General features: G+C 53.8%; 1 protein-coding gene across 1 annotated transcript; it reads right to left on the reverse strand.

Moving 5' to 3' along the window:
- Nucleotides 1–4,503: 4,503 nt before the first annotated feature.
- On the reverse strand, nucleotides 4,504–11,826 carry HAP1 (huntingtin associated protein 1). Its single transcript, XM_090291574.1, has 10 exons — nucleotides 11,336–11,826; nucleotides 10,200–10,279; nucleotides 9,653–9,769; nucleotides 9,346–9,554; nucleotides 9,048–9,153; nucleotides 8,907–8,970; nucleotides 7,440–7,570; nucleotides 6,983–7,057; nucleotides 6,297–6,388; nucleotides 4,504–5,227 (listed from the first exon to the last, which is right to left on the reverse strand). Exons 1-10 carry the CDS (start codon nucleotides 11,799–11,801, stop codon nucleotides 4,798–4,800), a joined length of 1,770 nt encoding a protein of 589 aa, XP_090147700.1. The 5' UTR covers nucleotides 11,802–11,826; the 3' UTR covers nucleotides 4,504–4,797.
- Between the last annotated feature and the right edge of the window lie 9,954 nt (nucleotides 11,827–21,780).

Below are 21,780 nucleotides of genomic sequence, written 5' to 3' on the forward strand. Positions count from 1 at the left end.
ACAGCTACTTGTTGGTCAATTGACTACATCAAATACCTTCCATCCTACAGGGGGTGTTGGGCCACCCTTGTGGGGACTGATACATGTTCTAAGTATGAGTTTGTCTTCCTGCCCGCAGTGCCTCCACCAGCACTACAGAAATACAGAGCATCTAAGGATTTACAGTGAATGACTTGCCATCACGACATCCCATAAAACATGACTTCAGGGATTTGCTTCATAGTGGAAAATGTGCAGCAATGAGCACATGACCTTGGGAGATCCACCTGGTCCTACCATATACCACGTGACCCAGAAGCTGCAGGCCCTGCCTTGTGTGGCTCAGTCGGTTGGTGCATCATCCCATAAACCGAAAGGTCACATGTTGGATTCCCAATCAGGGCACATTACCTAGGTTGCAGGTTCAGTCCCTGGTTGGGGTGCATACAGGAGGCAATGATTCGATGTTTCTTTCTCACATGTATGTTTCTCTCCCTCTCTCTCTCCCTCCCTTCCCCTCTCTCTAAAATCAATGAACGTGAACTCCAGAGAGGATTTTTTTTAAAGTGCCGCTAAGGCACTAACTCGGGGATGTGCCCTGGGGGTTAGGATGCAGTATATACTTTGAACCAGTGGTTATGATACAGTGCTGTGCCCTGACATCCAGAACACATGGGCCCAGGAACCAAGGGGTAGAGTGGAGGGGGTCCCTATCACCATCACTGCCAAGAGTGCCCTTCAAGTTTGTGCTTCCCATCCTCACAATTCTAGACACTTCTGGACTAGAAATCCTGGCTCCTAGGTGAGGATGCTTTCACCAAGGAATGAATACACTAGACTCCCCTAAACCCTAAAGGTACAGCTACTGCCAGGCCGTTTTTGGCTCTTTGTGCCATTAGACCAGCAATAAAAAAAAAAAAAGTCAATAACTATCAGAAGTTATTGATCCTGATTAGCATAAGGAGCTGGGTTCACTGCCTGGCTGTGGAAGAAGGAAGGAATGTTCGGGGTCTGGAATGTAGGGGCCTCTTGGGCCTTCTTGCCTGCTGATAACCATAAACAGGAAGTCGCAGCAACCATGGCCTGAAAAGGGCATGGTGGCCAAGGGTTCAGACCTCTCAGGAACGAAGGTCTAGGTTATTTCACCAGGAAAGCAACCTGGAGCAGCTGGCCAAGAGTGAGTGGAATACAGGAAGAGTGTTGGAGGACAGAGATGAGAATAGCATGTTAGGGCAATAGGACCAGCTGCGGCAGTAGGGATCACCGCTTAGACCATTTGCCCTCCAGGTGTAAACTTCTGTTTCAAGATTTTGTGAGCAGCCATCACCTTAAAGAAGCAATGTCATGCCAGAGTGAACGCCACAATGGAGCTAAAGTGCTCTGTTGGTACACGGGGCGAACTGGAGCAGATGCCAGGTGCCATGCCCGTATCCTTGGCACTCACTATTCTGTACGTGCTGACCATCTTCTGCTACAAGCACAGTTAACTCTGCCAGGGGAATTTTCCTCAGCCCATGTATGGGAGGCCAGACACCAGTGAATTAATGCTCCCAGGGATAGCCCTCAGCCAATGACGAATGGGAGTTGCCCAGCTTCCCCACCACTTGGGTGGGATAACTGAAATGGGCTCTATTTCAGTGTGTCCTCAACTTTGACATGCCTGTGCATTGCTAGGGACCATGTTAACATGCAGACTCTCACTCTATAGGCCCGGGGTAGGACCTGAGATTCTGCAGTTATTTTTTTCTTTTCTTTTAGAGGGAGTGGAAGGAAGGGAGAGAGAGGGGAGGGAGAGAAACATTGATAAGAGAAAGAAACATCGATTGGTTGCCTCTAGTATGCACCTGACCAAGGACAGAAACCACAACCTAGGCATGTGCCCTGACCGGGAATCAAACTGGAGACCCTTTGCTTTAGAGGATCACACTCTACCAACTGAGCCATACCAGCCAAGGCATGATTCTGCATTTCTGACAAACTCCCAGAAGATGTCAATGATGCTGGTCCATGAACCACACTTTGAGTTGTAAAACACTATACTTCCTCACAAAGTTCCCCAGAAGGATTGTGTCTCAGGTACCTAAAACTCCCTTTCATTAGCTTCCTTCGGTTCTCAAGTCCCCAACTCCTGCCAAGAATGCTTCCTGGGATCATCTTCCAAATACACTACATGTTTTCAAACCCTGTTCCAACTCTGCTTCTGCTTCTGGGGGACCTCTCTCTGAAACAATGAGTGACTCTCACCCCTGCTTCAGCCTTCGCAGCCGAGCACTGGGTCAGAGTCCCTGTAGCAGAAAGGACCAGGAAGGGAGGCTATGGAGGCCTGAAGTCTCGGGTTCAAGATTTTATTTATTTTTAGAGAGAGGGGAAGGGAGGGAGATAGAGAGGGTGAGAAACATCCATGTGAGAGAGAAACATCTATCAGTTCCCGGTTGCCTCTCATATGCGCCCCGACTGGGGACAAACCTGCAACCCAGGCATGTGCCGTGACCCTCACTTTTCAGGACGATGTTCGACCAACTTAGTCACACCATCAGGACTGAAGTCTCAGGTTCAAATCCCAGCTCCACGACCAGCTGTTAGACCCTTGGGAGGGTCACTTAACCTGCCTGGGCCTATTTCCTCATCTGACAGACACCATCCCACAGGGGTTGTTGATACGATTAAGTAATATGTGTAATCAAAGCTCCTGGCACATCACTTGATATTGGAGCCATCCTCTCTCCACAACTTTGCCCCACCAAAGTACATTCCCACACATGCACACACACATGCACACTCCCTGAGAAAGATGTCTGGAGACTGGACCAGGTAGCGCACACGTACTTTATTTCCTGCACCAGCACATACACAGGCTGACAAGCAACAGCAGAGAAGCACTGCAGGGAGCAGGGCAGGTACCAGTGGGGTTCCTGAGCCCCTGATTCCAGCTGTTTATGAGTCAAGGGTGGGAAATGGGAGAATATCTGGAAGGAGGAACCAACAGCACTGCGGGGAGGACAGTGAAAGGGAGTGACTGGGCCTTGGGCAGGAGGCTGGACACTCATAGGCCAAGGCAGAGAGGTGGGGGGAAGGCACACCACGGGGCAGAGGGACTCCTCACCCACACGCAGCAACACTCTGGTTACAAACAGGAATTAGGGACTGAGAAGAAAGGGCCAAGAATGGAGGCTCCTAAAAGTCAACAAGGACTTTGGAGCCACCTTTAACTTGGGAGGCAGGGGATGAAGGGCATGTTGTTAGGAGGGTACTCGGGATAACTTCCCCCAGCTCAGAGCTGGGTCTGGAAGCCAGCAGGCCTCCCCCTGGGCTTCTTCTGCGCCCGGAGCCACCGTGTGATCCAGGCCCAGCAACCACAGCTTTTGCACCAGCTGCGGAAGGAGCACCAGGGTTCCTTCAGCCTGTCCCGGAAGAGGATCAAGGCTTGGGCCCTCAAGCTTCGGCCCAGGTTCATCAGGACAGAGGGTGGACTGGTGACAGACAGGGGGTCCCGATTCGGAGGAGGGGAAGGAGAATGCGGGGGGGTTGGGACTTGGCCAGGCAGCGGAAGAAGGGGCCTCAGGTTGTCTGTGGGGCCTCTGCAGGCTGCTGGGAAACAGCAAAGCCTGGAAGAGAAGGGGTGGATGTGAACCGGGGGCCTGAGGACCACAGGCCTGGCCTGGGCAGTGGGCAGAGGCTGGGGACTGGTCAGCCATATCAGAAAAAGACAGCCCCATTCATAGTTAGGCAGGTTTCCCACTGCCACAGAGGTCACCATTCAGTTTACAACCTGCACAACCTTACCTGGTGACCCTAATGAGGCCACCCAGTGGTGACCAAAGGGCCATCTGAGTGGGGATGGTCCAGATATAATAGTGAGGCTGCCAACAGGTTATAAACTTCACGGCTGACCCAGCAGGCCAGGCAGGCATCCGGACAGGGTCAGAGGAGAGGGTTGGGCCAGGGAAGTCGTTATGGCATAATAGTGAAGAGACCAGGCTCAGATCCACTCTAGCTGTATGACCTTGAATGAGTTACTTTGGTTCTCTGAATCTCAATTTCTTCACCAAATAAATGGAGATGATAATACCTACCCACAGAGGTCCAAAGGTAAGATTAAAGAAGATAACACGCGTCAGTAAGTCATCTTTGATATCTCTGTGAGCTCCTTGAAGGCAGGGCTCGCACAGCCTAGCATACAGCCTGCGCTCAGCAGGTACAGGTCCCCAACCTTTGGTGTTTCTAGCTGGGGAGAGGAGCCCCTGACCCTCCCCTACCACCCAGCAGGAGACCCTAGCCCACCTTCAGACTCACCCAGGGGACTGGTCCGACTGCTGCCCTTGTTGGTGGAGGCCTTTGTCCCAGTGGCCTGGGTGGCCCCAGAAGGCCCCTCTTCCTCCCAGGCCATGGGAGGGTGGTTGGCCCTGTCCTCCTCCAGCCTTCGCAAGTCCTCGGTCTGCACCCAGGGCTGCTGCTCCACGATCCCGCCCCCCATGTTTGTTTTGGCCTGCTGCTGCCATTGCTGCAGGGTTGGGGAGCCTTGGGGATGGAGGAGGTAGAATGAGGGACAGGAGAAGGGGGCAGGCAGAGACAGGAAGCTGAGGCGCATGGGAAGCTACAGTTCTGGCCCTGACCCCCAGCCCAGCCCCCAGGAGAAAAGGGGGTGGAGATCTGGAATCCTATACAAATTCCATGTAAATGAGCACTGGGGCCCGGTTCCAGCTGAGGGGGACTTGAGGTGCCTATGCAAATGATATACAGAGTCCATGCAAATCAGCACACTGGGTGGGGCCAGGCTGGGGTAAGTGAGCACTCGAGGGGCTCACCTACCCTCACCTTTCATCGGCTTGACGATCTGCAGCTTGTCCGGCTGGCTGGTGGGAGGCCCCCATGGGAGCACTCACCTTTCTGGGGCGTCTTCTGCATCGGCTGTGGCTTGTAATGGGTGTCCTGCCAGTTGGCCAGTTGCTGGAGGACATACTTCATGTCCAGGTGCGAGCTGCTGGCCTCCAGGGCTGAGGTCACCACATTCCTCCGAGTTGCCTCATCCTGTTCCGGCTCCACCTCCTCCCAGGCCTCAGCCTCCTCTGACACCAGCTCTGCCTCTTCTGTCACCCCCTCCTCAGCTGGCACTACCTCTTCTGTGGCCCCCAGCTCCTCCTCAGGCACCAGCTCCTCCACAGGCATGAAATCCTCTGCTGGCGTGGATCCCTCCTCAGCCTCGGACCCCTGTTCCTGTTCTTGCTCCTCACTGCTGTGCAGCTCAGATCTAGGCAGGGAGACAGGAAAGTCTTTCCATGCCCCCGCAAGCCAGCCCCAGCCAGAGCCCCCAGCCCCACTCTTCCACTGCCCCCGACATTTCCAGCCATGAGAGCTGAGGAGTAATCCTACCCTCTGCTCGGCCTACGCACAGACCCAGAACTACAGCACAGTTCTGTGCCAGTCAAGGAGGGGAGCTGGGTACCAGTTTCAAGGCTTCAAACACCTAGCTAGCCCAGGCTCCCAGTAGAAAGGAGGTCTCTAACACTGCATAACACTTCCCTTCGACTCCTGACCCTGCTGCCCAACAGGGACAAATAGGGATAATATTGCCACTGCCCCCTCTTTCATTATTTAACCTTTATACCCCATCCCACAGCTAGTTGTCATAGGAACAAATCCATTTCAGTAAGGCTCAGAAAGGTCAAATGACTTGTCCAAGGGCACACAGCCAATAAAGGGATCAAAACTGGGACTCAGTTCCAGGTGTTTTCAGCTCCTAGGCCAGTGCCCATTTGCCTCTCAGCCCCTGGGCAGGTAAAGGGAAGGCTCTGGTCTCAACTAGGAGCTGCCTTAAATGGGACAGCCACCGATGGGGCAAGAGGTGAAATAAAAGGAAGCAGCTCCTTCCCAGAACAACTTTCCACTCAGCAGAGATCTGGGCCTTGTCCAGGGCTGGAGCGTTGCAGAACTAGCTTAAGGCTGCTGAAAGGTGAGGGAAGGTGATCGGGGAGCCCCTGGTGGGCTTACCCCAGGTTTAAAGTCTCCTCTGAGTTCATTTCATAATTCCTTCAACAGAGAGAAGGGCCATCACTGCCCAGCTAAAACTGCAAAGTCCCTGGGGCCCCAGCAAGCAAAAAGTTCCAGGGAGAAATGAGGAGCCCAGGTCCTGACTTTGTGGGTAAAGAAAAGGGCAGGGGAATGGGAGGGGCTGGGCAGGAATCAAGGTGGGGGTAAGGAGGCAGGAGGAGGGGCACTTCTGGTGAAGGAAGGGAAAAACAGGAGGGCAAATCCCTCCCACTACAGGAAAGGCAAGAGTGAGTGGGGGTCAGCAAGGGTCTGGGGGCCCAGCAGCGTACCTTTCCATAAATAACACAGGGTTTGAGGTCATTCTCTTCATAGACTTTCTGAGCTCCTTAGCCAGGGACTCCTGGAAATCAGGAAGTGCCTCCTGCAGAGGAGGGGGGACATTACCAGAGGGTCCCCACTGAACCCCGCCCCCCCTTCCAGGCACAGAAAGGGACTAGGGATAGAAATTATCTAGCCAGGCTGAGTCACAGGGGACACAAATGAAAGGCCGCAGGCAGGGGGTCCTCACCAGAGGTATAGTGTATGTATAGTGGGTGACGGGGCCTGTGGACACTGGGGCTTGCTGGTGGAGGGTCTTCACATCTTCCTGGTCTTCGGTCAGCGTGCCCCCACACTCCATGTACTTCTCCCGAAGGTCCTGCAACTGGAACCCATCCACAGGTGGTGTTGGGACCCAGGCACACCCAGCCTACTATTTCCCTAGGGGGCCAGGAAGCTGGGCTAAGAGGCAAGAAGCCCAGACTCTAGACCCGCATGACGTGCAGGGTGACCCCAGGCATGTCCCTGGACTCCACTCTACTCAGACTCCAACTGAACTTCCACCCGCCAGGCCCAGTGCCAGACACTGAGGGCAAAGAGAGAGACAGACCCAGCCCTGCTGCAAGGAGCCTGTCCTCCCAGGAGAGTCAGTCAGAGGCTCTCAAGGACCGGGGCAGGAGCCCAGAGGGAGCCTCACCTCGTCTTGGAGCTGCATCTGGATTTCTTTCTCCGAAGCCAGCTGCTGCTGCAACTTCTCAGTCTCAGCCCCATACTGGATGGAAGAACCCAAGATGGGCGAGCCCCACCCTAAGCCTCCCACTGCCACGCACCCCCGCTTCCATGCACCCCTTCTTCCAGCAAGTCTTCCCAGGCACATCAGTGAGCCTTTGGGAGCCCTTTAAATAGGAGGTCATATGAAATAAGGCCAAATAAGGGGGAAGTGGCGGTTATGTGGCCTGATTCCTGGAACACCTTGGTCCCTTCCTTGGGATGAGAGGGCAGGGTCGGGAGGCTCTGGGGAGGTCTCCTCCAAATGTCTCTGGCCTGGGGCCTGGCTGAGCCGACAGCTCCAGGAGGTAGGGGCAGGGAAAAGATGCCTTGGGCCCCATGGGACCACAGCACAAGGAGGGACACACACACACCACCCGACGCACCGACTGGCAGCGCTGCTGCAGGTTGGTGACCTGGGTCCGCAGCTGGGTGACCTCCTTCTGCTGCTGGTCATAGTTCTCCATCTTGAGCACCAGCACCTCCGACAGCTCAGCCATCTGCTGGCTGGCCTCCGCTGAGAAGGAGTGAGGACAGGTCAGCCCTGGCTCCCCTGGACTCTAGGGGCCAGTTGTGGTCCTCCCAGAGGCCTCTGTCTACCCCAACTCTCAGCTCCTGCAGAGCACCCTTGGGTCCACTGAGGTAGCATTCCTAACTCAGGTCTTCTTTCCAATAACCCGTTATTGACTGACACAGAGCAGGGCACTGGGTGAGCAGTCAACAAGACCAAGTCCCAGCGCACACTCAACTCCAGTCTCACAAGGATTGATGGAAGTCACAATGGGGTGCCCTACTGACTGTGATGGAGCAGCTGTAAAGGACACATTGGGGATCACAGCTATGGTACCCAGCCCAGACTTGCTTGCAAAGCTTCGAAGCAAAGACCTCCATGGGGCAACGGGGCTCAGCCGGGCAGAAGGGAAGAAATGGCCCAGGTTGGGTGTGGGGAGGCCCAGAAGCCATCACAAGACACCCAGACAGAGTGGCTAGGGCATTGGGCAGGGCCCAGATCTCAAAGGCTGGGTAGAGAGGTAGGACTTTATCCTTTGGCCAGTAGGAAGTTATTTGGAGGCTTTAGGAAGAAGAGAGACATAGGCAAATTTGCTTTTAGAAAATTCATTTGGGCTGCGTGCAGAAGGGTCTGGAAAGGCAGAAGCGGAGGCAGGGAGGCCAGTTAAGAGGTAGCCTGGGCTAGAGGCAGCGGAATAGGGAGGAAGAGACTTGTTCCTTTCTAGGAGGACAAAGCAACAGACTGTGAGGACTGGCTCCTATTGGGGATCTGGGAACCAGTGGGGCCATTTGGGGAGCTGGGGAACTCAAGGGAAAGAAAGGTAGGGTTTCAGGTGAAGGGAACAGCTGTTGCCACCTTGAGTCTGCATCTTACCAGTCAGACTTGAGCTCTTCAGGGACAAATGCTGGGCCTCACTCATCTTCATAAACGCACAGTGCCAGGCAAAGCCACTGTCTAAGATGGAACTCTGAAGTGCCCCTGCCCCAGGGCCTTGGGGTGCCTGGTCTTCAGAAGTTCACAGCTCCCTCCTTTCCCTGCTTACAGTCCCCTCCTCCCCTTACCCCAAATAGCAAAAGGAGACTGGCTTTGAGAGACCCACAGCCTCTGTATAGCTCTTCACAGTTTACACAAAGAATTTCCTCAGCTGTAACCCCTGGAGAGGTCAGCAGGACTAAGATTATTAATCCCCATTCTAAAGATGAAAGTTCAGAAATGTCAAGGAACTTGTCCAAGCTCACACAGCTAAGAAGTGCCAGAACTGGGACTGAACCTAGGTCTGAGTCCTGCGTTCTGCCTCTGCTCCATGAAACAACCCCGTACCCCAAGTTACAACTTCACGTACCAAACTGCTCCACACATTCCAGTATAAGCATCTCCTCCTCTTCAAGGGCATCAAGTTGAGAGGTCTGGAAGGAGGGAGAGAAGAAGGATCAGGAGAGTCAACACCCCCTGTCTGCAGGCTAGCCCTCCTCCCCCATCTCACCTCCTCTCTCAGCTGCTCATTTTCCTCCTCCAGCAGCCTCAGCTGCTCCTGCAGGGCTTCTAGCTGCGGGCAGTGGTGCAGCAGCTCTGATTCAGTCAGAGGTGTCCTAGGGAGGGAGTGATGGGAGTCAGGGCGCTGCCAGGGGTCGGGCTGCAGAGGGACCCAGCTCCCAGCCCACCTGGGCTAAGTGTGGCAGTCTCAGCCCTAGCAACCCTGCTGGCAGGTACAGTGTCTGTCCACATCCCTGTTTGCAAACAAGAAAACTGAGGTCATCCAGGTGCAAAGGCAGGACACTTACAGCTCAGGGGCTTCATAGGAATGATCATGCTGCTGCTCCTCTTCTTCCTCCTGCTCCTCTACCTCTTCTTCTTCCTCATCTTCCTCCCTCTCCTCCTCTTCTTCCTCCTCATCTTCCTCCCTCTCCTCTTCCTCCTCATCATCATCAGAGTCTGAGTAGAGTTGAAGGAGGTCATCCCGCAAGCCCACCTGGTGTCTAAGGTGTAAAATCTGGCACGGAGAGAGTAGCCCTGGGTCAGGGCGGGGCAAAGGAGGCCATAGGCAGGCCTGAAAGGGCACGCCCCTCACCCCTCTTCCTGCCCAGTTACCTCCTCCCTGGCTGTGCCCAGCATGGCCTCCAGCTTGCTGTTCTCCTCCATCAGAACACCATTCTGTTTCGACAGGGACTGGCCTATGCGAGCTGCTGAATTCAGGTCCCGCTCTCTCTGCAGAGGGACCCCCATCCATGGGAAAGAAATTCCTGGTTTCTGGGATCTCCCAGACGGGTGGGAGAAACTAAGGGGTACACAGGGGTCAGAGGGAAGCTAGGCCACTAGGGGAAACTCCCCACCCCCCGCCCGCCATCCCCTAGTTCTCCAGAGTACTAGCCAAGAGTCTGCCATTCACCCACTGTGGGACCTAACTCAGTTTCCCCTTATGGAAAAAGAGCAGATCAGACCAGACAGCTCTAAAAGCTCTTCAGTCTGGACATCTTACATATACCTGCCTTTCAGAAAAGGGACTCCCAGCTTGGCCCCTAGAGAGGTAGCCAGGCAGGAAATAGACCAGACCCCGCCCCCCTCCAGGACAGAATTAAAACAGGGGCCTGGCTAAGGATCGGCGGGGTGGCCAGCCAGGGTAGGGAAGGCAGCAGACCTTCTCTAGCAAATTTAACATCAGTTTGATATCTTCTTGGGTGATCTTCTTGGCTGACAGGAGTCGGTCAGGACACAGCGCTGCAAGAGAAAGTGGAGCAGCCAGATCAACAACAAGGGAGGAGACTGAGCTCCTTCCTGCCGCCATTAGCCTCTCCACACCCCTGGTGCTCAGGACTCCCTTCCCTGCTCCCAGTGCCAACTGGACTCTTTCTTTCTTTCTTTTTTATTTTTTTCTTTTTCTTTTTCTTTTCTTTGTTGTTGTTGTTGGAGGGGCCCGAGTGAGGTAAGGAGATCACAGTCTTCCAGGCTCAGGTGGAAATGGGTTTGCAGTATGCCTGGGTCCCTGGCACTAGGAGAATGGAGGCAGCTAGTGCGAGCCCAGCAGCAGACTGACTCATCACCCTTTAGCCAGAGGGGAGCCGTGCCCAGCTTATTGGGGCCTTGTGGGTCATAAAAACAGTCTCAGTCACACACACACACACACACACCTTGTGGGTCATAAAGTCTCACACACACACACACACACACACACACACACACCTGCACCTGTTGCGCATGGAGAGGAGAGGGAAAGAGATTTCTTTGGCACTGGAGTAGGGGCACCTGAGGCTTTAGACCCAATCCAGAGATCTCCAGCGACCCAGAGAAGGATGCGAGGGAAAAGAAGGGGCAGATTCTGCCAGAGGGCCGCCCACCTCCGGCAGCCAAGAGGTTGGCAAAACCTCCCCCTTTGCCCACCCACCTTCCGGTCTCTGGCGCTGCGGGCCAGCGCAGGCTCAGAGCACGCCGGGCAGCGCCCTCCCGCAGCCCCCCGCCCCCCTCCTGGCACTGCGGTAGACCGGGGAGGTGGGCAGGAGAATGCGCAGATCTGCCGCAGCAACAGGCGCGCAGTGTTGGGGAGGGGGGTGACGCGCGGGTCCCGGGACTTGATCCACTGACGGAAATCAGGGACGAAGAGAAGAGGAGGTGGGAAAGAGCCGACCGGATAGGCATTGCAGACAGTGACATCTCGTGGGTGGGTGGAGGGGTGAGACTGAGGGCCAGAGGGGCTGGAGCGCCAGGACCCGACGGCGCCTCCTTCTCTCTGGAGCTGCCCTAGTCCCACCCGCTTCAGGGTCCCGGGACCCGGTTTACCTTCTTCCAGCTCCCGAATAAAGGTGGCACGCTCGATGCCTGATATCCCCGGCCGCCAGCCGATATAGGCAGCCGGCGTCTTCCCGATGTCCGCTGCCTTTCCAGTCCCCAGCCCAGTGGCCTGGGGACCAAGAGGCCCTTGGAATATGAAGCGGGACCTCGGCGCATCCGAGTTGCTGGGCACAGACTGGGCATTCCCCTGGACGGTCGAGAATTCTGACCCACCCTGGGGTCCCCCCTCTGATCCAGCCTCGGAGGCCGGGCAAGCTCCGGCTGGGGGTCCCGAGACAGCCGGGGCTCCAGATCCTTCTCCCTGTCCAGCAGCGGGTGCCTGCTCCAGGGCGGGTTCAGGCTCCGCGGGGGGCTCCAGAGCGGGGCTGGCTGCGGGCGGGGGGATGGGGGTGATAGCTGGGGAATTCCCGGGCCCATCTCCGGCGCAGCCCTGGCGGGACTCCTTCGGGCGCATCTTCGGTCCGTAGTCAGCTGCAACAGCTCGGCCTTTATAACCTGCGCCTGGCTGGGCGCCCTCCGGGCCGAACCACGAGCGGGAGGGGGCGGCCGAGGAGCAACTAGTGGTGCTCGGGATCGGAGCTCGCACGGGGGCAAGCTAACGGCGGTGGAACAGAGCGGAAAAAAAGTAAAAGAAAAGCGAGAAGACTCGAATGGGGGTTCCAGCTGGTTCCATGGGCTTGGTTTTGAGTGCAGAGCTTCTCCTCTCCTCTCCACCTCAGAGAATGGTTCTGCCCAAAACCGCAGTTTCTTGGGGACTTGGAGGTCCTCAACTGGTGACACCCCCTCCCTCCTCTCTTGTCTGGGTTTCAGCTGCCTTCCCTGCTGTTGACCTGTGACTTAGGGCAACGTTGTGTCTTTCCCTGAGGGTTGAGAGATCAACCCAAACTCCAGAACGGTCTCCACGCGCTGCCCAGTCTGGCGCGTCGCATACTCACCAATCTCCACGTTCACACCCGTCGTACTCCAGCCCTCCACAACCCTCCACAGATCTCGTTCTTATTCTTTAACTCGCCTTATTATCTTTCCTCAAGATTTACCTCCAGCCCGCATTCACTTTGCCCACCTCTTTCCACCCCGGCAAACTCCTGTTCTTCCCGGAGACCCCGCTTGGACGTCTCCGGGTCAAGACAACTCCGCCTCCGTCCCCCACGGCCCAGAGCTGACGAGCAGTGGTCAGAGTGTGTCTGTACCCCTTCGGCGCACGGTGCGTGTCCCTCTGCGCCCAGCACGGGCCGGATACCTACGGGGTCGCCGTAAATCCTGAATGAACTGTAGAGGGCAGAGGAATCCAGTGGCCATTTCTAAGCCTTGGGACTGGAGCAGACTGCAGGCAAAAAGAAGAAGTGGCTGTGGCACTGACTCTTTTAAAACTTTGGGATGGTTCTTGGTGCCCCTGTTCCCTTCTCTTCAATACCCAGGCACCAAGTCTGGCTTAATGTACCTCCTACATATTTCTGGCGTCTCTCCTCTTCAGCTCTTCTGCTGTTGAGGCCTCATCCTCACTTAGTGTGGAAATCTCTTCCCCACGCCCTCCGCCCGTGTGACTCCTTCTCTGGTCTATCCCTCTCACTCATACGCCTGTCAAGCCTAGGAAATTCCAGGAGCTCCTTCCCCACAGCCACCACTCCAAGCCTGAGCCCAGGACAGAGGCCCAAGGTGCATGTGGGACAGAGGCCTGCTGACAAGGTGTCACACAGCCTGAAACAAGAGACACAACCCAGGAAGGAGGATCAGGGCTCCCTGTCCATTAGCTCTGAGGCATTGTAATAAGAATGTTTCCTTCTATCTGGACTCATTTATTCATTCACAAATATTGATTACTCAATCAATATAAATACCAGGCACAGAGTCTTAGTTTGTTCAGGCTACTTTAACAAAGCACCATAGACTGGGTAGCTTACAAACAGCGAAAACATTTCTCATGGTTCTGAAGGCTGGAAGTCCAAGATTCACTGTCTGGTGAGGGCCCACTTCCTGGTTCATAGATAACCATCTTCTCCCATGGTGTCCTCACATGGACAGAAGGAGGGGGGCTCTCTAGGGTCTCTTTTTAAAGACTAGCTCCCTTTAATGAGAGTTTGTGACCTAATTACTTCCAAAAGGCCCCACCTCCTAATACCATTACCCTGGGAGTTAGGATTTCCACATACCAATTTGGGGGGACACAAACATTTAGTCCATAACAACCCTATCACTCTTTTTTTTTAAGCTATAGTTTGCATACCATAAAGTTTATCACATAAAAGTGTCCAATTAGTGATTTTTTCATCACCTCAGAATGAAACCCCATACCCATTAGTAGACATTCCCCTCTCCCCTCGCTCCCTGCCCCGGTAACCACTGATCTGCTTTCTATCTCTATGGATTTGCCTACTCTAGACATTTCATATAAATAAAGTTATATAATATGTGACCTTTTGTGTCTGGCCTCTTTCACTTAGCATCACTTAGCATGTTTTCAAGGTTCAGCCATGTTGTAGCATTTATCAATACTTTATTCCTTGGTTTTCCTTTTGAAAACAGCCTTATCGAGGTACAATTGACATTTACAAGTTATAACTATACAGTTTTAAATTGTATAATTTGATCAATTTTGATATACATATAGACTTTTGAAACTATCATCACAATCAAGATAATGGGCATTGTCATCACTCCCATATAGCATTCTTTTTTTTTTAAGTTTATATTTTACTTCTGGCCAAGATGGAGGCCTCAATGGACACGCTGCATCTCCCTCCACAACTAAGAAGGAATACAACTACCTCAAAACTAGAGACAACCAGAAGTTCCAGAAAATCGAGCTGCATGGAAGTCCAACAAAGATAAAAAGAAAAAATACTCAGCCAGACAAGTAGGGGGCGGCAGAGCCGGGGCACAGATGAAGCAGTGTGGTGACGGCAACAGCAGAGACAGCAGCAGGCTGGTGGAAAGCGCAGTCACATGTTTTATAAAGTAGGGAGGGACACCTGGGGAGCACTCCCAGCCCCAGACCATACCTCGCAGCTATGGATCCAGCACCAGGGAAAATAAAGCCTCATTGCTTCTGACTGTGCAAACCCGTGGGGGTTGGGGCAGAGAAAGAAACTGCTGGTCTTTCGGCAGAGTCCACTTGTTTAAAGGGCCCCGACAGTCCTAGAACGTCTGCAGACCCGTCCGCTCTGAAAATGATGGCCAGAGCAACAGCTAGAGAGGTGCTAGTCCTATACGGAAGTGGGAGAAGTGCCCAACACCCAGCACAGAACAGGACATACAGTAGAGGGCAGTTCAACTCCTGCCGAACAGATGTGCTGAACTGGATTTCCCCTGCTCCAGAGAAAGCAATTCTGAGGTCCCTGGGAAGTCTGGGGTAAAGAAGAAGGAAGTGACATGGAGAAGACAGAGAGGTGAAGGGGACCCTCCAGGTTCCCAGTGGATGGCACCGTCCAGGTCCAGGCACTGGCGCCCAGCAACTCCAGGTATAACCACCAGAGGGCAGTGCCAGCCCACATACCACCACCTTCCAGCTTTCCGTTAGGCAGGGTCAGACACTCCGCGAGCGGGGCAGTGTGGGCAAAGTGCACTGACAGAGAAACCAAAGCACAGACCCTGGGTTGCTCTTCAAGTAAACACTGTGGCCCAACTGTCTTCCATAGCCAAGAAGGCCCAGCAGACCCCTGTGGAGTGGTGTCTTTCTGTCTGTTTCCCTTTCCATCCGCTGCTGCTGGTCTGACCCCAGAGGTCAGCGGAGCAGGGTGTCTAAGCCTCTGGCTCTCCCTCCCAATACGTACCCTCCAACTCCTGCTGGACCAGAGAGAGAACAGAAGGAGGTGCAGTAGGGTGTGTGCCATGAACTTGAGTCACAGTCACTGATGCCCAGCCTTGGACAGCACACACCTGGCTCAGGCCACCTCCCAGGGCCTGACTTTGGAAAAAGTCATCTGGAACAGGTTACCCCATGGCAAGCAGAGGAGGATTTAACAGGGGGCGCACCAGGCGCGCACCCTAGCCCCGACCTCTGAAGGGCCCCGCAAAACCCCAACTTTACACTCTTTCTAATGACACCAAGTTTGGTTTCATATGTGCAATTTTCATTACATATAAGTTTACAATCGGCGGTAAAACCTGATAGTATGTTTATATTTGCTTATTTTCATTACTATGCAGCATACTATACACATACTACGCTGCATAGGCCCCGCGCGGCTGCGCTACCACTCACTGGAGCAATAGAATCGTATTTGCTACTTCATACTTACAAAGGTTCTCCTGCAGTGCAGACTTACGATATACGCAAATACGCAGGGATGTAAATTAGTTTGTGGATATGTACTTGTTTCATTTATGGTTTTAAAAATAGTTTTCTGTGCGTATAAATATTTTTATTTTCCCTGTCTCTCTCTTTTTTTAAAGGGGCCCAATATTTTCTTCTGCGCCCAGGGCCTCAACCAACCTTAATCTGCCTCTGATGGCAAGAACCCCCGAGGGTCAGTGCCAGGGATCTAGGCAGAGCCAAGCTCTAGAACGACCTTAGACCTTCGGTATCTGACTACGGAGCAGGACAGAGAGGGTGTCCTGGGACAGGGGACAGGTGAGACTCCCCCTGCCCCTCCCCCACCCCCCACATTCCTGCTTGTCTCCTGCAGAGGCCTCAGGGGAACCCTCCTCCCTCTCCTGACCCCTCTTCCCTTCACCAACCAATCAGGTCCCCCTCTTTCCTTTACTCCCCCTCCCAGGACCCTGGCCAGACTCCTGGGGCACTAAGCCCCTGAGCCCTTCCCTTGGCCTGGGACAAGGACATGGAATATGTTGGGGACCTGAGCCTCTTAGCCTGCTGTCTTCTGTTTTCTAGGACCCCCTGGCCTGGACAGGGAAGGGAAAGAAGCAAGGAGAGAGGCAGAAGAGTGATGGTGAGGGGTGGGGGCTCCAGCAGGGGTGGCCAGGATCTTAGGCGGAGAGCAATTTCCTCCATTCTGACCCAAAGGCACTCTCTGCACCTGGAGGCTTTTGTCTTATGGAACCGACACAGCCTGCAGGCTCATCCGACTCCTGCTTGGAGGTCAGCCCCTCCTCTGGGAAGCACCCCTGCTTCCAGATCTTTGTGGCATCCTCTTCTGCTTCTCACTGGTCTCCGTGTAAGATTCTATTCCTTACAAGATGATTGTTTAAAATAACATGGAGGGTAGTGTCTGTTCTGCATCCTTAGGACTCCAATTGCAGTGGACACTCAATGTTTGTGCAAGGAACACAATGGGTTTTTCCGGTGAGTTGGGGTGAGGGTAGTAACCTGACAAGGCTCCAGAGAGGGCTGGCCTGCCTCCCTGGTCAGGGTGAGAGCCTGGAGCTCTGGACTCTAGGACCAGTGCTCCATGCCCCCCGGGGCAGGTCACCCCACCAGGAGGGCTCCAGGGGCGCCTGTTGGGGGAGGAGGAATTCCAGCAAGGACAGGAGCCAAAGACCTTCAGTGAGACCTCTCCTCACGTCTCACGTAGAGCCCCCTCAGCTCAGCCCCTACTCACTTTCTCAAGGGACCAAAGGTGGAGACCTCAATGGGCTACAGAGCTGTGTCCCGCAGGTAGGCAGGTCACAGGGCTGGGCCTGACCTGGGAGGCTCCGCTGGAAGCAGCTGGGAGTGACCCACAGAGCCCACTGTGAGGGAAGACAGGGCAGTCAGCGGTGTCCGGCCAGCGGGCAGGCAATGGTGGCGAGCCTGGGATGATGTCCTTTGACCCTTGGGCCTTCTGAGCTACCTCCCGGCTCAGGGAGAAGACTGAGGAGCCCCTCCCTCTCTGGCTTCTGTCCCTGGATCACTCCTCTGATGCTTGGGTTCATGTCCAGACTCTAAGCCTTTCTCAGGGCAATTCACAGGGTTGCAGGGCAGGGAGGGAGGAAGACACACACATTCCCTGAGCCCATCCTGGGTCCACGCTTTGTGTTATTTTATGTTTTCACCACTGGAAAGATGTTATAGATGACTAATATGCCCCAAGAAGCCAAGTGACCTACCCAAGGCCATGTGACTTACCCAAGGTCACATAGCAGGAAGTGTCATGGAGACAGGATCACGAAGCTTGTCTGACCGAGAGCTCACGTGCTGTCCACTGCTCCTCACTGCTTCCCAAATCAGGGAAGGCACTAGGGAGTCTGCACCCGCCCCAGCCCTGGGGCTGGCTGTGCTCCTTGGGTTTCCTTCCACATAACAGCAGTTATAGGACTGCTGTTAGATCTCATGATATAATATATTAACAAGGACACTCACGTATTACCACACCACACATTTTAAAATACTTCAATCACTATATTTCAGTATAATAGATGTATGTTATATATATATGATAGGTTTCCTTTACAGTCTTACATGTTTTATCCTAGGCTTTTAAAACATTATTCCAAGAAGGGAATCATAGACTCCCCAGACCACCAAAGACACCTGAACCTTGGGGTTCAAGACCCCTGGTTACGAAAACACCTGAAGCACTTATAGGTGACATGACACAATGTCTGATTTTGCTCAAACAAACTTCACAAAATGAGGGTGGCTGGCAGAACAAGAAAGGAAGAAGGTTAATAACCATTGAAACTGGGGGGGTGGACGCACAGGAATTCTTTGTTCTCTCTACTTTTATGTATGTTTGCACATATTGCAATAGAAAGTCCTTGTGGAGGTTTGCAAACATTTGCAAGTGAAAAGATAATATTCCTTAAAAGGAGATAAACAGAAAGGTTATAAACCGCCTGAGATTCTGTGGCTGCCTGGAGCACGCACTACCGAGGTTGCCAGCATATACTTTGAGTCTTGTTTTCACTTTGTTTTGGGCGTGTCAGTTTTTCCGTGTGGAGACGTGGATCTCATTCTCAGTTCAATGACTCTCAGGAAGTATGTAAATAAGTAAGTGGATAAACAATTCCCTTGCTGATTTTGACTGAGAGACCCCACCAAAGGGGCTGAGTCTTGGAGACACCTCCCTCCAGGGAGCGCTGGATTCTCCCTGTCTGGGGGTTCACTTGTCCACTTTATTTCCCCCTTTCAGCAGCAGAGTCATTCACCCCTCAGAAAGCCAAACCCCCAAACAGCCCCAGTGATGCCCACCCTGCTGCGCCCTGCCATTCAGGGTAGGGAAGCCATGCTGCAGGACGACGGAGTGTGGGTGGGCCCAGTGTCCACCCTGAGTGTCTACACTGACTGTGTGAGGTCAGGCAGAGCCTCAGCTCGCCCCCCGCACACACACCCCTGTACCCTGACAGCTTGGAAACCTGGGCCCGACACCCCCATCAGCCTGCAGGCCACCCCACCAGCAGGCTTTCACCCTGCTGCCTCTGGAGAGGCTGGAGGTAAAGGAAGAACAAACGCCTGTGCCTTTGCAGATGCTGGCCCACTCTTCTGCAAACCTCTGCTCAGGCACCACCTTCTCCGGGGAGCCTTCCCTGATGTAAACTGGCCAACCCTGGGCCCCTGCTCCCTGCCCTGCTCCCCTCTCTCCCGGCTCTCCACACTGCTGCAGAGGCCACAATGGCACAATGGCCCCTGGGCCCACTGCCAACAGCTCTGAACCCATCACAACCACAGTCGGGGGGCAAACGCTTGCACCCTGACATGAACCAGAAATACAAGGGCCACCCCTACTGGTTCTGGTCCTCAAAATAACAACGCCTGAGTTTTCCCCATGAATTTGGGCTCCCTAACAGAAAGAAATCTATTCCTGGAGCTAAGTCGTGCCCTCTGTGGAATAGTTGCTGTGTCGTTTGACAGACAGGGTCGTGTGGAGGGTTTCCACTCAGTCCTGCTGTCCTTACACTCTTCACTGGTAGACTTTCCTTTCTCTGTGCTTCTGATTGTCTAGAGTCTCCCTTTGGCCCAGGCTGTGAGGACTGATTTCCCTGCCTGGGAACCCCATGGAACCCACCGGCTCAAGGCAGGGGTTGGTGGTCTCCATCTCCACATCCCAGAGCCTAGCACTTGAGTTGGCAAGCTTGAGAGCTTAATAAACACATGGTGAATGACTCAGCCAATGGGAAGAGCCCGGCGGTGGACAGGCCCTGCTACTCGCAGACCCCAGACAGTTCCTCAAGGCCCTGCTCTCCCCAGAATCTTCATCCAGGAAGCCAAAAGTGTTCTCTGTCTTCTCCACCCACATCACAATCACTGGGCTACAGGAGGGCCCTGGGTTGGGTATTTAAGTCTTAGGGGGTTACTGAACTTCTCCTGCATGGAGAGGCTGTATGAGGACTCCACATGTGCTTGAGGTCACCGCACCTGAGTGCCTTACACCTGGCAGGGGCTCCAGAAAGGTGTGTGGGCTCCTTAGTCCTGTTGGAGGGCTGTCACAGTGCACATGGGGCAAGGCAGTGCCAGGGGTGCACTTGCAGGGCTGGATCTGTGCACCTCTACAGATGTCCTCCAAAGGGGGAGCTGGTGTCCCCTCCAGCCCCGAGGTCCCAGCGCCCCCTCGACAAGGGATGTCAGAGAGCCTTTGTAGGGAGTAAGATCTCTCTGAACCTCAGTGCTCCTTATCTGTAAAATGGGGATAATGAATCAAGGCCCTGCTTAGTGGGGACTTCATGGCCAGGAAATGCAGTAAGGGAAGCAATTAGCAGGCTTCGTAGCAGGTCTTCAGCGAGCGACTACAGGGGCCACCTCTCAAGACCAGAAACAGATGGCTCTGGGGGAGTCCGGGGGAAAAAGATTCTCACCCCCTTCCCTTGGGGGAGGCAGAACAAAGAGCAGGGACATGTTTTTAAATTTTTTTAGTATAAGACTTACTTTAATAACTGATTGTTTTTAATAACTTATCCTTTTTCATTGACAGGCTTTTTTTAAGAGCAGTTTTAGGTTCACAAATAACTTGTTTTTAAGACTTATTTTAATAACTTGCTGTTGAAACCCCATCATGTTGAATTCTGCCTCTCATCCCAGCTTGTCCCTGCTTTTTCGGGCCTTGGTTTTCCCATCGAGAGCAGCCCTCCCTTGCCATCAGCATGGCACCTGCCATCGGGATAGGTCAGGGTCCACCTCCACCAGCATTGTTGATACAAAAGAGAGGTTGACCATGCAGGTGGCAGAGGCCTGCCCACGGCATGTCTACCCACATCTCCTATGTCCCCTTTCATACTACTCAGGACCCTGATTTTTATCAAGGGGGCAATGTGTGCAGCTCAAGCAGTCTCCATTTCTCAGCTTCCCATGCAACAAGGGAGGGTCATGTGACAGTTTCCAGCTGACGTCCAGCTATGTCCCTGGTGGATACTCCTTTTGGAAAACAAAAAGGAAAAGCGTCTCTTGGAAGAAGCCTCTCACCCTTTCCCCTCCTTTCTGCCTGGAATCCCTGTGCTTTCTCATCTCACCCTCACGGTCAGTAGGCGGAGATGGTATTATGCCCATTTTACAGATGAGGAAACTGAGGTTCAGAGAAGGGAACTGACTTTCTCACGGTTCCGGGTCTCAGACAGCTCCTACTTGAAAACTGAAGAATCGGCCAACTCACTCCATTGAGATGAAGTTGAATTTGTTTCCCTTTCTGGCCAAGCTGCCAGGACGCTCAGCACCTAACATGAAGCTGTCATGACTAGCATTAACCATTAACATGGGGGCTTTGCCGCCCGTGTCTCGCTGCCTGCTACTACATTTGAGGGAGCGATCCTTCCTTGTTAGTTGTCTCCAGTCCTCTTTTGCAAAGACTGGCCAGGGGCAGGGGGATTCTTCCACTGGCCTCACCAGATCCTTTGTAAACTCTCTCCCAGATTCTCAACGATCCAAGCTGAGTGTTTCCTGAGGAGGTCCTGTTATGGATTGAATGTTTGTGTTCCTCCACTTTTATGTTGAAGCCCCAGTGTGATGGCACTTAGAGGCAGGGTCTTTGGGACACAGCTACTTTGAAGGCATGAGGGTGGGACCCTCATGATGAAATTAGTGCCCTTCTAAGAGGGAGAGAGATCGCACTACCTTTTCAGGGACATGCACCAAGGAAGGGCCATGGGAACACAGGGATCTAAAAGCTGACTGAACCTGCTGGTACCTTGATCTTGAATTTCCAGCCTCCAGAACTGAGAGGTCGGTCGGTCGGCAGCCATCCGTCTCGAGAGACGATGGTGTAGCTTCTTAAGAGTCTATCTGCACCACCGAGAATGGCTGTGCAGTCCGACTCGGGAGTGACACGGTATCTGTCTCCTCCCGTGTTGAATCGACATCTTGCGATGATGCTGAAGCTACAGAGCCTGGGCAGGGTAATATGGAGGGTCTGCTGTTGCCCATGCAGCAGACCCCCCCTCTCTTCGCAGCTGAAGGGTCCAAGGGAAAGACGGAGTCGATACAGCTTGGGTTCAGGTGCGCCGCAGGAGTTGCCGGTGTTGACTACAACGTCAAACCGCCTTAGGGACTCCGGCTCCGGATTTTCTGTCGGGGTTTACTCCCTTAGCCTTTCCCCTGAAGAGGTATGCCGCAAGGCAGCGGAGGTTTT

The sequence above is a fragment of the Furipterus horrens genome, unplaced genomic scaffold, assembly GCF_987537825.1.
Source record: "Furipterus horrens unplaced genomic scaffold, mFurHor1.1.pri manual_scaffold_11, whole genome shotgun sequence".
Lineage (NCBI taxonomy): Eukaryota > Metazoa > Chordata > Mammalia > Chiroptera > Furipteridae > Furipterus > Furipterus horrens.

What these genes read in the sequence shown, in the direction of transcription:
- HAP1 (XM_090291574.1), bottom strand. Translation starts at nt 11,801, where the DNA reads ATGCGCCCGAAGGAGTCCCGCCAGGGCTGCGCCGGAGATGGGCCCGGG. An exon ending in TGTTAAATTTGCTAGAGAAG is followed by an intron (nt 9,770 to 10,199) that starts GTCTGCTGCCTT and finishes GTCCCTCTGCAG; the next exon opens with AGAGAGCGGGACCTGAATTC. An exon ending in CCTGTGTTATTTATGGAAAG is followed by an intron (nt 5,228 to 6,296) that starts GTACGCTGCTGG and finishes CTCCCTGCCTAG; the next exon opens with ATCTGAGCTGCACAGCAGTG.